Source organism: Serinus canaria, chromosome 25 (genome assembly GCF_022539315.1).
Source record: "Serinus canaria isolate serCan28SL12 chromosome 25, serCan2020, whole genome shotgun sequence".
Classification (NCBI taxonomy): Eukaryota; Metazoa; Chordata; class Aves; order Passeriformes; family Fringillidae; genus Serinus; species Serinus canaria.
Window position 1 is genome coordinate 10,576,518 of NC_066338.1, and position 12,742 is coordinate 10,589,259.

Sequence of the window (12,742 nt, forward strand, 5' to 3'; positions counted from 1 at the left end):
TTTTGGGCACTGTTCCCATGGGAGGTGGCACCCAGGGGCGGGGCAGTGCACCCAGGGAAGGGAGAAGACGAGGAGGAGACACCGGTAACGCCGCTGCCGGTTTATTCCTGCAGCCTGGAGCTTCAGCTACAAAAAAAAAAACCCCAAAAACCCAAAGGATGAGGTGCAGACAGTTCCCAGGACAGCCAAAACAAACCAGCCCCACCCTGGCAGCAGGGAGGGACCGGCCCCCAAACAGCCTCCAGCAGCTCCTCCTCTCTGTGGGGAAACTGGGGAGGGGACTGGGAGAACAGGGGGGATATTTTGGGATAATCCCAGCCCCAGTCTCTGCTTGTGAGCAGTCCTGGGGTTGCACAAAGAGCTGGGAAAAAGAACAGCCAGAGCAGTCCTGGCAGCCTCGCTGGTCCAGTTGTCCCCAGAGGGTGACAAAGGGGGGCCTCAGGCAAAGATGGTCTCCTCCCGCCGCTTCTTGGTGAGGATGGTGCCTGGCTTGTGCTGGGCATCGGGGTGGTTTGCCAGCTCGGGGGGGCACGAGGACACGGGGCTCTCCAGGATGGCCTGTTTGAGGTCGTAGAACACCGTGGAGTCCTCCTTGGTGAGGAAGGTGATGGCCACGCCGCTCTTCCCTGCTCGGCCTGTCCGCCCAATGCGGTGGATGTAATCTGGAGGGGGAAATGAAGGGCTTGGTGTGGGCAGTGCCAGGGCTGGGCACTCCCTGCAGCACCCCCTGCATGCCCAGTACCAGGGCTGGGCCCCCCACAGGCCCCTCGGTGTGGCAGCACTGGGGCTGGGCATCCCCCACACCCTCAGCACCGGGGCTGGGCATCCCCCACACCCCCTCAGCACCGGGGCTGGGCATCCCCCACACCCCCTCAGCACCGGGGCTGGGCATCCCCCACACCCCCTCAGCACCGGGGCTGGGCATCCCCCACACCCTCAGCACTGGGGCTGGGCATCCCCCACACCCTCAGCACTGGGGCTGGGCATCCCCCACACCCTCAGCACCGGGACTGGGCACTGCCCACACCCTCAGCACTGGGGCTGGGCATCCCCCACACCCTCAGCACCGGGGCTGGGCATCCCCCACACACCCTCAGCACCGGGGCTGGGCATCCCCCACACCCTCAGCACCGGGGCTGGGCATCCCCCACACCCTCAGCACCGGGACTGGGCACCGCCCACACCCTCAGCACCGGGACTGGGCACCCCCTCCATCCCAAGAACCGGGGCTGAGCACCTCTGCCAGCCCCTTGGTGAGGGAAGTACCAGGGCCAGGCAACCCCTGCACACCCAGTACCAAAGCTGGGCAACGTCACAGCCTCTTCAGTGTGGCAGCACCGGGGCTGAGCAACCCCCCAAAGCCACTCCAGAGCAGGGAACACCAGGACTGAGCACCCCCAGCATGGGCAGCACACCCCCAGTGCCCCCCAAGCCTCACCCTCGATGTTCTTGGCCATGTCGTAGTTGACCACCATGGAGACGTCGTGGATGTCGATGCCACGTCCAGCCACGTCCGTTGCCACCAGGATGTCCTTGGCTCCAGCCTTGAGGTTGGAGAGGGCGAACTCTCGCTGCTCCTGGCCCTTCCCACCGTGCAGGGTGCAGGCGTTGTACTGTGGGAACAGGGGGGTCAATGGGGGCCACATCCCTGCCACAAACTATTTTATGAAAAATCCTTTCCTTAGGATTTTTTCTCCTGAGAAGCTGAGAGGCCTCAGAGGAAAAGAAAAACAATTATCTGCTGCTGTGGAATGCAACAGGTGCACCTGTGATTGGTCTCATGTGGTTGTTTTTAATTAATGGCCAATCACAGTCCGGCTGGCTCAGACTCTCTGGTCACTCACAAGATTTTATCATTCCATTCCATTCCTTTCTATCCTTTCTATTCCTTTCAAGCCTTCTGATGAAATCCTTTCTTCTATTCTTTTAGTGTAGATTTAATATATCATTTTCTTTTAATACAACATATAACATAAAACAATAAATCAGCTTTCTCAAACATGGAGTCAAGATCCTCCTCTCTTCCCTCGTCCTGGGACCCCTCCAAGCACCACCACATTTGGTGACCCCCAGTGACAAAAAATTCCACACATTCCCACGTGGGGACGAGGGGGACAGAGCTGAAGGTGACCCCCTCCCAGCCCAGCCCAGCCTCACCCCCATCTTCTCCAGGGACTTGGCCAGCACGTCGCAGCCCTTCTTCTGGTTGACGAAGATGATGATGGGCGGGTCGAAGCCCTGTTCCAGGATGGCCAACAGCTTCTTCCTGTAAGAGCAGAAAGAGGAGGAGGAGACAGTTGGGCAAAGAGATGCTGAAGCTCCAGGCCACCCCCAAATCTGTGCTCCTCACCTCTTCTCGGACTCGGACATGAGGAACACCTTCTGCTCCACCCTCTCGTGGGGTTTGCCGGCGGAGCCGATGTAGACCACGGCCGGGCGCCGCAGGTAACTGCGGGCCAGGCGCTCCACTGCTGGGGGCATGGTGGCTGTGAACATGACAGTCTGCAAGGTAAGGGGACAGGGACATCCTGTGAGGTGGCAGTGTCCCCTCGTGAGGAAGGAATGACCCGGGTGGGGCAGGGAACATCCCCCCAAGGAGCAGGAAGATCCCGCAGTGAGGTAGGAACGCCTGTGATGGGGCAAGAATGTCCCCCCTCCATGGAGCAGGAACATCACCCATGGAGCAGGAACATCACCCACGGGACAGCCACATCCCCCAGTGAAGCAGGAATGACCCCAGAGGTGTGGGAATGTGCTCCCATGGAGCAGGAACATCCCTCAATGAAGTAGGAACAACCCCAGTGGGGCAGGATTGTCCCCCATGGAGCAGAAGCAGCCCCCAATGAGGTAGGAATGACCCTAGAAGGGCAGGAATGCTCCCCCATTGAACAGGAACACTGCCCATGGAGCAGTGACATCTTCCTGTGGGGCAGAACCTTTCTCTGTGGGGCAGGATTTCCCCCACGGAGTAGAAATGACCCCACAGGGCAAAAATGTCCCCTTGTGGGACAGGAACATCCTTCAATGAAGTAGGAACAACCCCAGTGTGGCAGGAACGTGATCCCATGGAGCAGGAATGATCCCAGTGGGGCAGGATTGTCCCCCATGGAGTAGAAGCAACCCCCAATGAGGTAGGAATGACCCTAGAAGGGTAGGAATGTTTCCCAATGGAGCAGGAACACCTTCCTGTGGGGTCTTTCCCTGTGGGGCGTGACTGTCCCCCATGGAGTAGAAATGACCCACAGGGCAAAAATGTCCCCTTGTGGGACAGGAATGACCCCTCATGGGGCAGGAACATCCACTGTGAGGCAGGTAAGTTCCTCCACAGAGCAGAAACATGTCTCCCATTCCCTCAACCCCTACCCCAAAAGCCCAAATTGTCTCTCCCCACCCCACAGAAGCCCTCCCAGGCACCCTTTACCCACACCCACCTGTCTGTACTTGTGCTTCCCGGACTCAAAGTTGGCCAACATCTTCTCGGGGTCCTCAGCCTCATCAGTGTCAGGTTTCTGGTTGGTGACAGGCATGTGCTCCAGGATCTTCTGCACGTCTGGCTCGAAGCCCATGTCGATCATGCGGTCGGCCTCGTCCAGCACCACGTAGGTGCAGCGGCTCAGCACCAGGTACCGGTTCTCCAGCACGTCAATCAGCCGGCCCGGAGTGGCTATGACAATCTGGGGGGGCCAGGGGGGTTGGTGGGAGCTGCCCAAAGCTGAGCTGCCCCCCCTGAGACCCCCCAAGATCCTCCCACTTGTCAGGATATTCCTCTGACTGCCCTAGAGGCTGAGACCTTGGCTAGAGTCAAAGACACTTGTGTGTGTGCTTGACTCTGTGATTTCCATGGGTTAAAAAATTGTTTTTAACAATTTTTTTTTTAACAATTTTTAAAAGTAAACTGGGAGTGGGAGGTGGGATTAGGATTACTTCCCTGTCATTTTAGCTCTGTTAATCATCCCATCATAAGGGCAGACAAGCACCCATGGAAACAATTACCAGCTTTGTGCCAAGAGTTACAAACCACAAGAGTTTGAGTAGAGTGATAGTGAATTTATCACTGGGTGAAAATGCAGAATGTTGGGGTTTTTAGAATGGGGGTTCAGGAGGCAAGATGGAGGAATCTGGGTGTGTCCAGTGTTTTTCCTTCTTCTTCTTGGCCTCCATCTTCTGCTGTGATGGTGGCCCTTTTGGATTGGTTTAGAGTAGAGACAGACTGTCTAACAGAGGTGATAGGTATTGGAAAATTATTGTAAATAAAGTACAGGTAATTTTTAGTATAAAAAGATAACACTGCCCCAAGTTGGTCAGTGTGCCAATGTTCCAGATTGCAAGGCAAGATGTATTTATTACCATCTGTATGGCAGCTGGCATCTGTCAAGTGGGCAGTTTTCCTTATCTCTTCCACAATCACCCCTCCCTCAGAGGGGACATCTGCTGATAACAGGCCATTGAATGTCCCTGCATGGCTGATAAGAACTACAGCACCCATTGGGAGATGTGAGCCCAGAGGGAGGAGCCAAGCATTCCTACCTGCATAGAACTTGAGATTTCAAACATTCTTGCCTGGGTACAATCTGAGATTTCAAACATTCCTACCTGGATACAATCTGAGATTTCAAACATTCCTACCTGGATACAATCTGAGATTTCAAACATTCCTACCTGGGTACAATCTGAGATTCAAACATTCCTACCTGGATACAATCTGAGATTCTGGAACACCAGCATGGCTTCTCCACTGGATTTCCCAGAGGAGCAGCAGCTGCCTCTTCCACTGGATCTCCAGAGGAAGACTCCACCCTTTCCTACAGGATCCCTGCTCCAGCAGAACCACCCCTGGCACTGCAGGAGGGCTGAGCCACAATTCCAGCTGGACTGTGCCAGCACCCTGACCCACAGGGTGCCAGGCTGGGTTCTGACTCTGCCAGTGTTGTTCTAGTGTACTGCATTGTTTATTTTATCCTTTTATTTTCTTCCCAAATAAAGAGCTGTTGTTCCTGCTCCCATATTTTTGCCAGAGAGCCCCTTAATTTCAAATTTGTAACAATTCAGAGGGAGGGGGTTTACATTCTCCATTTCAGGGGAGTCTCCTGCCTTCCTAAGCAGACACCTGTCTTTCCAAACCAAGACAGCCATGAACCAACGTCCTGGACAGATCTCAGCAGGTCAAAGAAAGCATAGTACAGATAACAGCAAATAAACCTTGAGAACGAGAGCCAAGGAACCCTGTCTTCTTCTTCACTCAGGGCTGGGAAAAAGAGATTTTCCAACACTTTGGGGTTATCTCAACACCAGAGAGGCCGTGACGCACTCACCTCGCAGCCCATGCGGAGGCGGAAGCCCTGGTCCTCGCGGGAGATGCCGCCGATCACGGCCACCGTGCGGATGCCCAGGGGTTTCCCAAATTTGATAGTTTCCTCCTCAATCTGCTGTGCCAGCTCACGGGTGGGGGCCAGGATGATGGCGTAGGGCCCCTGGTCTGACTCCTCGATGCTGCAGTATGGCAGGAGATGGTTGTGTCACTCATGGTGGTGCCAGGTGTGCCCTCTAGTGTAATCACATCTCCTCCACCTGTAACCCCGTCTCAACCCCTCTGTAGTATCACCCTCTCACCCCATCCTGTCACCTCCACAGTGCCACCCTGTCCCTTCCCCTCTGCAGCATCACCCTGTCACACCATCTTGTCACCTCCACAGTTCTGACCCCTCTGCAGTGTCACCCTAACACCCCCACAGTGCCACTCTGTCCCAACCCCTCTGCAGTGTCAGTCCACCATGTCAGTCTGTAACCCTGCCTCAATCCCCTGACAGTGTCATCCTGTCACCTCCACAGTGCCACTGTCCCGACCCATCTGCAATGTCACCCTTGCACCCCATCCTGTCACCTCCACAGCACCACCCTGTCCTGACACATATGCAGTGTCACCCTGCCACTCCACCATGTAACCTTGTAACCCTGCCTCAATCTCCCAACAGTGCCACCCTGTCCCTTCTCCTCTGCAGCACCACCCTGTCACCTCCACAGTCCTGACCACTATGCAGTGTCACCCTGTCACCCCCAGAGTGCCACCCTGTCCCTTCCCCTCTGCAGTGTCACCCTGGCATCCCATCCTGTCACCTCCACAGTGCCACCCTGTCCTGACCCCTGTACAGTGTCACCCTGCCTCTCCCCATTCCACAGGCAGTGTCACCCTGCCACTCCCCCCCGTCCCAGGGGCAGTGTCACCCTGCCGCTCCCCCCCCCCCAGTCCTAGGGGCAGTGTCCCTGTCCCCACCGGTCGATTTTGGGCAGGGTGGTGATCCACACGAGCAGCGGGATCAGGAACGCCGCCGTTTTCCCGCTGCCAGTCTCGGCCACGCCGATGATGTCGCGGTTCTGCAGCCCGATGGGGATGGCCTGGCGCTGGATCGGGGTCGGCTCCTGCCGGAGGGAGCAGGTTGGGAGCAGAACTTGCCCTGTTCCCCCTCTCTGAATCCGTGACCACCCCGTTCCACCCCTCCCCAGCTCCCCCTGTCCGTGCCCACCTTGTATCCACACTTGTCAATGACCTCCAGGATGTGGGGGGGCAGGGAGGAGTCCTTCCAGGAGCGGATGGGATTGGGGATCTTGCCCCCCTTGGTGGTGATGCTGTAATCCTCACGGAAGATGCGCCAGTCCCTGTCTGTCATCTCGTCCAGCTTCTTCTGGGACCAGTGCCGGTCATCCCAGCGCTGCTTGGCCTCCTTCTTCCGCAGCTTCCGCAGCCGCGCCCTGGGCAGGGAGGGAAGGGATGGCGAAAGGGAGAGGGAAAGGGAGAAAGGGAATGGGGGATGGGGGAAAGGGGACGGGGAAAGGGGGAGGGCAAAGGGGACGGGGCAAAGGGGGAGGGCAAGGGGGACGGGCAAAGGGGGACGGGGCAAAGGGGGACGGGGCAAGGGGGACGGGGCAAAGGGGACGGGGCAAAGGGGGACGGGGCAAAGGGGGACGGGGCAAAGGGGACGGGGCAAAGGGGACGGGCAAAGGGGGACGGGCAAGGGGGACGGGGCAAAGGGGGACGGGCAAAGGGGGACGGGCAAAGGGGGACGGGCAAAGGGGGACGGGGCAAAGGGGGGACGGGCAAAGGGGGACGGGGCAAAGGGGACGGGGCAAAGGGGGACGGGGCAAAGGGGGACGGGCAAAGGGGAACGGGCAAGGGGAACGGGGCAAAGGGGAACGGGGCAAAGGGAACGGGGCAAAGGGAACGGGGCAAAGGGGAACGGGGCAAAGGGAACGGGGCAAAGGGGAACGGGGCAAAGGGGAACGGGGCAAAGGGGGACGGGGCAAAGGGGAACGGGGCAAAGGGGAACGGGGCAAAGGGGAACGGGGCAAAGGGGAACGGGGCAAAGGGGAACGGGGCAAAGGGAAAGCAGGATGGAGAGAAAGCAATAGGAAATGAGAGATGAGGGAAAAAGGAATGGGGAAAGTAGGATGGGGACAGGAGAATAAAGGAAAAGGGAACAGGGGAAATGGGAGAGGGAAAGGGGATGGGAGAAATGGGGACAAGGACAGGCAGATGAGGGAAGGGAATGAGAGCAAGGCAAGGAAAGGGATGACAAAAGGGAGTGAGGAAGGGGAAGGAGAAAATGGATAAGGCTCACCCTGTGCCTCTAGAACCCTTCTGCCAATTTCCTGCAGGACCTGCTGCAGCCCAGCTCCACATCCCAACCAAGCTAAGCCAGCCATGACCCTACACTCCCCTCAGCACCCTCCCAGCTTCCCCAAAACCTCACTCCTCCTGCTCCTTCTCCTCCAGCGTCCTCCTCTTCTCCATCAGGTCCCCGTAGAACCGCGACTGCTCCCGTTTCTGCTGCTTCAGGTCGATGCCAGCGATGAAGCCGCGGCCCAGCAGCTGCACCTGGTGCCTCTCCTTGTACCTGGAGCAGGGTGGGAGCATCAGTAGCGGGGCTGGGGGCTGTCTTGCACCACAAAGGGACACCCCCAGCCCTAGGGGCACCCCAGCACTCACAGGGGGTTGTAGTCGATGGACGTGTCCTCTGACGCGTCCCACTCGAACACGAACTTGCGGTCGTTGAGGTGCCGCGTGCGCCGCCGCTTCTTCACCCCCCCCAGGTACCGCTCCTGCAGGATCCCAGGCTCAGTGGGACCCCCCATCTTCCCCCCAGCCCCCCTGGACTAGCCCCCAGCCCCACCTTGATGGCGTGGAGCTCTTTGCTTTTGTCCTTCTCCTCCCGGATCTTCTGCCTGCCCTCCTCATCCTCAGTGCCGTTGGTCTCCCGCTCCATGCGCTCGCGGCGTTCCCGGCGCTCACGCTCCTGGGGGTCTTCTGGGGAGCAGGGGAAGGGGCTCAGAGCCAGCACCCACCCCCAGGGCTGGCTGGAGGGCTTCAGGGATGAGTCCTTACCCAGCATCTTCCTGCCCATCTCCTGGAATTGTTTCCTCTTCTTCCTCTCCTCCTCCAGCAGCCGCTGCCGCTCCTCTACCTCCTGCTGCCGCCGCCGCAGGGCCTCGGCCTCCCGCTCTGCCTTGGACAGGAACTTGGGCTGCCATTGGAGAGAGGAAATGTCACACTGGACCTGCCTGCCACCCCCTGTGCTGCTGGGGGTCCCCTCAGCCTTCTCTGCTCCTTCCTGGGGCTCCCCAGGCCTCCCCTCTCCCTCCTGGGTTCCTCCTGTCCCTCACTGGATCCTTCACCAGAACTCTCCACTCCCTGCCAGGGCTCTCTTTGCTCTCTCCCTGTGTCCCCAGCTGTGTCCCCCAGCTCTCCTTTCCCTCCAAGGGCCCCTCTGTGCCCCTCACCTTTCCCTGTTCCCTCCCAAGGTCTTTCTTCGCCTTCCTGGGGGTCCACCAGGCCTCCCCTCTCCCTCCCCTGTCTCCACAGCCCTCCATGTGCCTTCCCAAGTCCCCCAGCCCTCCCTGCTGCATCCCATGATCCCTCCTGGTGTCCCCTGGCTCTCCCTGCTTCCTTCTGGGGTCCCTCTGCATCCCCAAGTTTTTCAGCCCTCCCTGTTCCTGGGGTGCCTACAAACATCCACATCCCAAAGAGAGGGAAGAGACCCCTGTTCCTTCTCCTACCTTGGCTTCTGCCTCCTCTTCTGCCTTCTTCTTTGCCAGCAGCTCCTCCAAGGACAGCGGCTGTGCCTGCAAGTGAGGCCAGATGTTAGCACCACTCCTGGGGACCTGAATCCCCATGGAGCCACTCCCACAACCTCCTCACCTTCTCCTTCTTCAGGGCATTTTCCTCCTCTTCCTCTGCTTTCCGTGCCTCCCGATCCTTCCGAGACTTAGAGTCTTTCCCCCTGCCCGGGGACAAACTTCCAAGGAAAACAGCACCAGGAATAAGACACCAAGCACGGCCCTGGGGGATCCCAAACCTCCAGGGGATTTAGGGGAGAGCAGGAACCTTACAAAAAAGTGACAGGACCCACCTGGACCGCTTGCGGTCCTTGTCCCTCCGGTGCCCATCCTTGTCCCTGTCCCGCTCCTTCTTGCTGCGGTCCCGGTCCCGCTCCTTGTGCCGCCGATCCCTGTGGGACAGGGGGGTCACAGCCCCACGGTGGGGGGGGGGTCACAGCACGGCCCCACAGCCCTCACCCACCCTCTGCAGTGGTTTTGGTTTGTCAGTTTGAGATTTGGCTAGTTTTGAGATTTCCTGGCCAATGCAGCAGTGAGCCCACCCCCCATATCCCCAGTGCACTCAATTCCTGCTGTGAGGCAGGGTGAGGAGGAAGGCAGAGCAGGCTCAAAACTTTGAAAGGGAGCCTCTTTACACCCTCTTTAAAATAAATAAACACTGTTAATAAATTTTTCTTTATATCTCTTTAAAAGGGTATAAACACTGTTAATAAATTTTTCTTTATACCCTCTTTAAAAGGGTATAAAGAAAAATTTAGTAACTAAAATAAAGAGCAATAAAAATCAGAACAAAACCTTCAGAACATTTCTCCTCCCCCCACAACCTTTTATTTCCCACTGATAAAGCCATCAAAGCTCCTCCCAAACCACAGGGATAAATTTGAATTTTGCCTAGTTTTGACATTTCCTGGCCAATGCAGCAGTGAGTGTGGTGGGCTCAGTGCTGCCCAATCCCCGGTGCACTCAATTCCTGCTGTGAGGCAGGGTGAGGAGGAAGGCACAGCAGGCTCAAAACTTTAAAAGGGAGCCTCTTTACACCCTCTTTAAAATAAATAAAACACTGTTAATGAATTTTTCTTTTTATCTCTTTAAAAGGGTATAAACACTGTTAATAAATTTTTCCTTATACCTTTTTAAAGAGAGTATAAAGGAAAATATATTAACAGTAACTAAAAGAAAGCGTAATAAGAATCATAACAAAACCTTCACAACACTTCTCCTCCCCTCACAACCTTTTATTTCCCACTGACAAAGCCATCAAAGCTCTCCCCAAACCGCAGGGAGCCCTGGAGCTGCCTCACCTTTCTGCGGACTTGGAGCGGGACCGGGAGCGGGAACGGCTCCGCCGCCGCTCCCGGGAACGGTGGCGCTTCCGCTCCTTGGCCGGGGGGGAGCCCTTGCGCTCCCGGTCCCGCTCCCGGTCCCGCTCCGGGGAGCGGGAACGCTTCCTCTCCTCCTTCACCGGGGACGCATCCCGATCCTTCTTGTCCGCCACTTCTCCGGCCATCTGTGGGGAGGGGGACACCGGGAGGGTCGGGGGGGGCACCGGGAGGGAACTTGGGGTGCCGGGGGGGGATTCAGGGCAGCAGTGGAGACCCAGGAGGGAGAGGGAAGGGTTGTGAGATCCAGAGGGACCCCAAGAAGGAGTGGGGAGGTCTGAGAGACCACCAGGAGGAAATGGGGAGACATCAAGGGACCCGGGGAGGGAACAGAGAGACGCCGAAAAGAAGCAGGGAGCGCTGGGGAGCCCCGGGATGAGGGCAAAGAGACCCCCAGGAGAGAGAGGGGACCCGGGATGAGAGAAAAGGGACCCTCAGAAGGGAGAGAGGGACCCGGGAAAAGTGCAAAGGGACCCTCAAGAGGGAGAGGGCACCCTGGGAGGGTGCAAAGGGACCGTCAGAAGGGAGAGGGGAATCCGGGAGAGCAAAAAGGGACCCTAAGGAGGGAGGGGAGAACGCGGGATGAGCGAAAAGAGACCCGAGGGAGGGAGGGGGAGGCCTGGGGGACCCCCGAGAGGGCACAGAGGGACCCCAGCAAGGAGCGGAAAGGGCTGGGAGGCCCCGAGAAGTTTGAGGGAAGGGAGGACCCCCAGAGGGCACAGGGAACCCCGGGGGGTGGGCGCGGGGAGCTCTGAGGGACCCCGGAAAGGCTTCGTGAGGCCAGGGGGACGCGGCGCAACGACGCTCCCGGCCCCGCCGCTGGTGCCCAGTACCGGGGCTCTGCCCGGTACCGCAGCACCAGGGCTCTGCAGCCCCTGGGCGCTTCACTCGCTCCCTGCAATAGCCCTCGCTCGCTCCCGCCGGTTCCCGCTCACCGCCGCAGCCCCGGGTTCAGCGCCGCCGCTCCGTCGCCGCCGCCATGTCTGCCGGGCCCGCGGGGCATGCCGGGAAGGCGCGGGACTACAACTCCCGGCAGCCCTCGTGGTATCGGACTGCAGCTCCCGGCAGCCCTCGCGCGCTCCCGGCGCCCCTGCGCGTTCGCAGCACCGCCGCGCCCCGCGATCCTTCCGCCGTGCGGCAACTCCCCCCTCCCCACGGCAAAGAGTCCCCCGGGATGGTGCCCTCGTGTCCCTGCCTGCAGCCCGCAGGCACTGCCTGCTTACCCAAATAAGGTCCCCACGGCCCAAAGCACCCCAAAGCATGGAGGGACCCTCCCGAGTTGGTGTTCCCCATGTCACTGCACCCCCCCCCCCACAAATCCCACGGGGATTCCTCCCCCCCCACGTCAGCGGCCCCACAGTCCTGTCACCCCAAACTCACCAGGGACCCCCAAATCAGCGTCCCTGCAGGAGTCTCACCCCCCATTCACAAGGCAGGGGGGTCCCAGGCAGAGTCTGGGGGCAGAGGAGATGGGGGGACCCCTTTGGCACCCCCTCCCCCCCAATCACATCAGTGTCACCATCAGCAGTGATACCAAAACATCCCAAAAGCCTCCAAAACCCAGGATCCCTCCCAAAGCACAGGGCCAGGCAGGGCTGCACATAGGTAGGTGTTATATTTCTGATAATAAATAAGCTTTTTTAATAACACTGACATGGAACAGAGACACCCCCCCATCCCCCCCTCCCCAAAATACAGTCCATAAAACAACCCCCCCCCTCCCCAACCCACAGGGTCCCCCAGGGCCAAGCAGCAGATGAGGGATGGGGAGAAGGGGGAGAGAACAGGATGAGTCCATGGATGAGTCCCATGATGTGCACCCCAAAACCCCCAGGGATCCCCAGGACAGTGTCCCTGTGTCCCCCAAGCCCCCAGGGACCATCCCAGGTGATATCCTTGAGGGTCTGAGCACCCCAAACCCCCCAGGGTTGATGTTCTTCAGGGTCTGAGCACCCCAGACCTCCCAGGGACCCCCCTGGATTGGTGTCCCCAGGGTCTTGTGCGCACCCCAAACCCCACAGGGACCATCCCAGGTGATGTCCTGAGGGTTCTGAGCACCCCAAACCCCGCAGGGACCCCCCTGGGTTGATGTCCTTGAGGGTCTGAGCGCCCCAAACCCACCAGGGACCAATCTGGGTTGCTGTCCTTGAAGGTCTGAGCACACCAAGCTCCCCAGGGACCCCCCTGGATTGGCACCCCCAGGGTCCTGTGTGCCCCAAACCCACCAGGGACCCCCTCAGGGTTGGGAACCGGGG

General features: G+C 58.8%; 1 protein-coding gene across 5 annotated transcripts; it reads right to left on the reverse strand.

Annotated features, from left to right (window-relative positions):
- Positions 1 to 85: 85 nt before the first annotated feature.
- DDX23 (DEAD-box helicase 23) lies at positions 86 to 11,537 on the reverse strand. Of its 5 annotated transcripts, none has more exons than XM_050983800.1 (18): positions 11,423 to 11,537; positions 10,551 to 10,615; positions 10,410 to 10,433; positions 9,402 to 9,500; positions 9,191 to 9,287; positions 9,049 to 9,114; positions 8,378 to 8,516; positions 8,166 to 8,299; positions 7,982 to 8,094; positions 7,746 to 7,889; positions 6,522 to 6,747; positions 6,272 to 6,417; positions 5,313 to 5,490; positions 3,432 to 3,674; positions 2,351 to 2,502; positions 2,158 to 2,266; positions 1,439 to 1,613; positions 86 to 662 (listed from the first exon to the last, which is right to left on the reverse strand). In XM_050983800.1, the coding sequence occupies exons 2-18, from the start codon at positions 10,613 to 10,615 to the stop codon at positions 439 to 441; spliced, it is 2,334 nt and encodes a 777-aa protein (XP_050839757.1). In that variant the 5' UTR covers positions 11,423 to 11,537; the 3' UTR covers positions 86 to 438. The 5 variants fall into 5 exon arrangements, with proteins under 5 accessions (XP_050839757.1, XP_050839755.1, XP_050839756.1 ...); XM_050983798.1 differs by having other exon boundaries at positions 10,545 to 10,615; XM_050983799.1 differs by having other exon boundaries at positions 10,410 to 10,423; positions 10,541 to 10,615.
- Between the last annotated feature and the right edge of the window lie 1,205 nt (positions 11,538 to 12,742).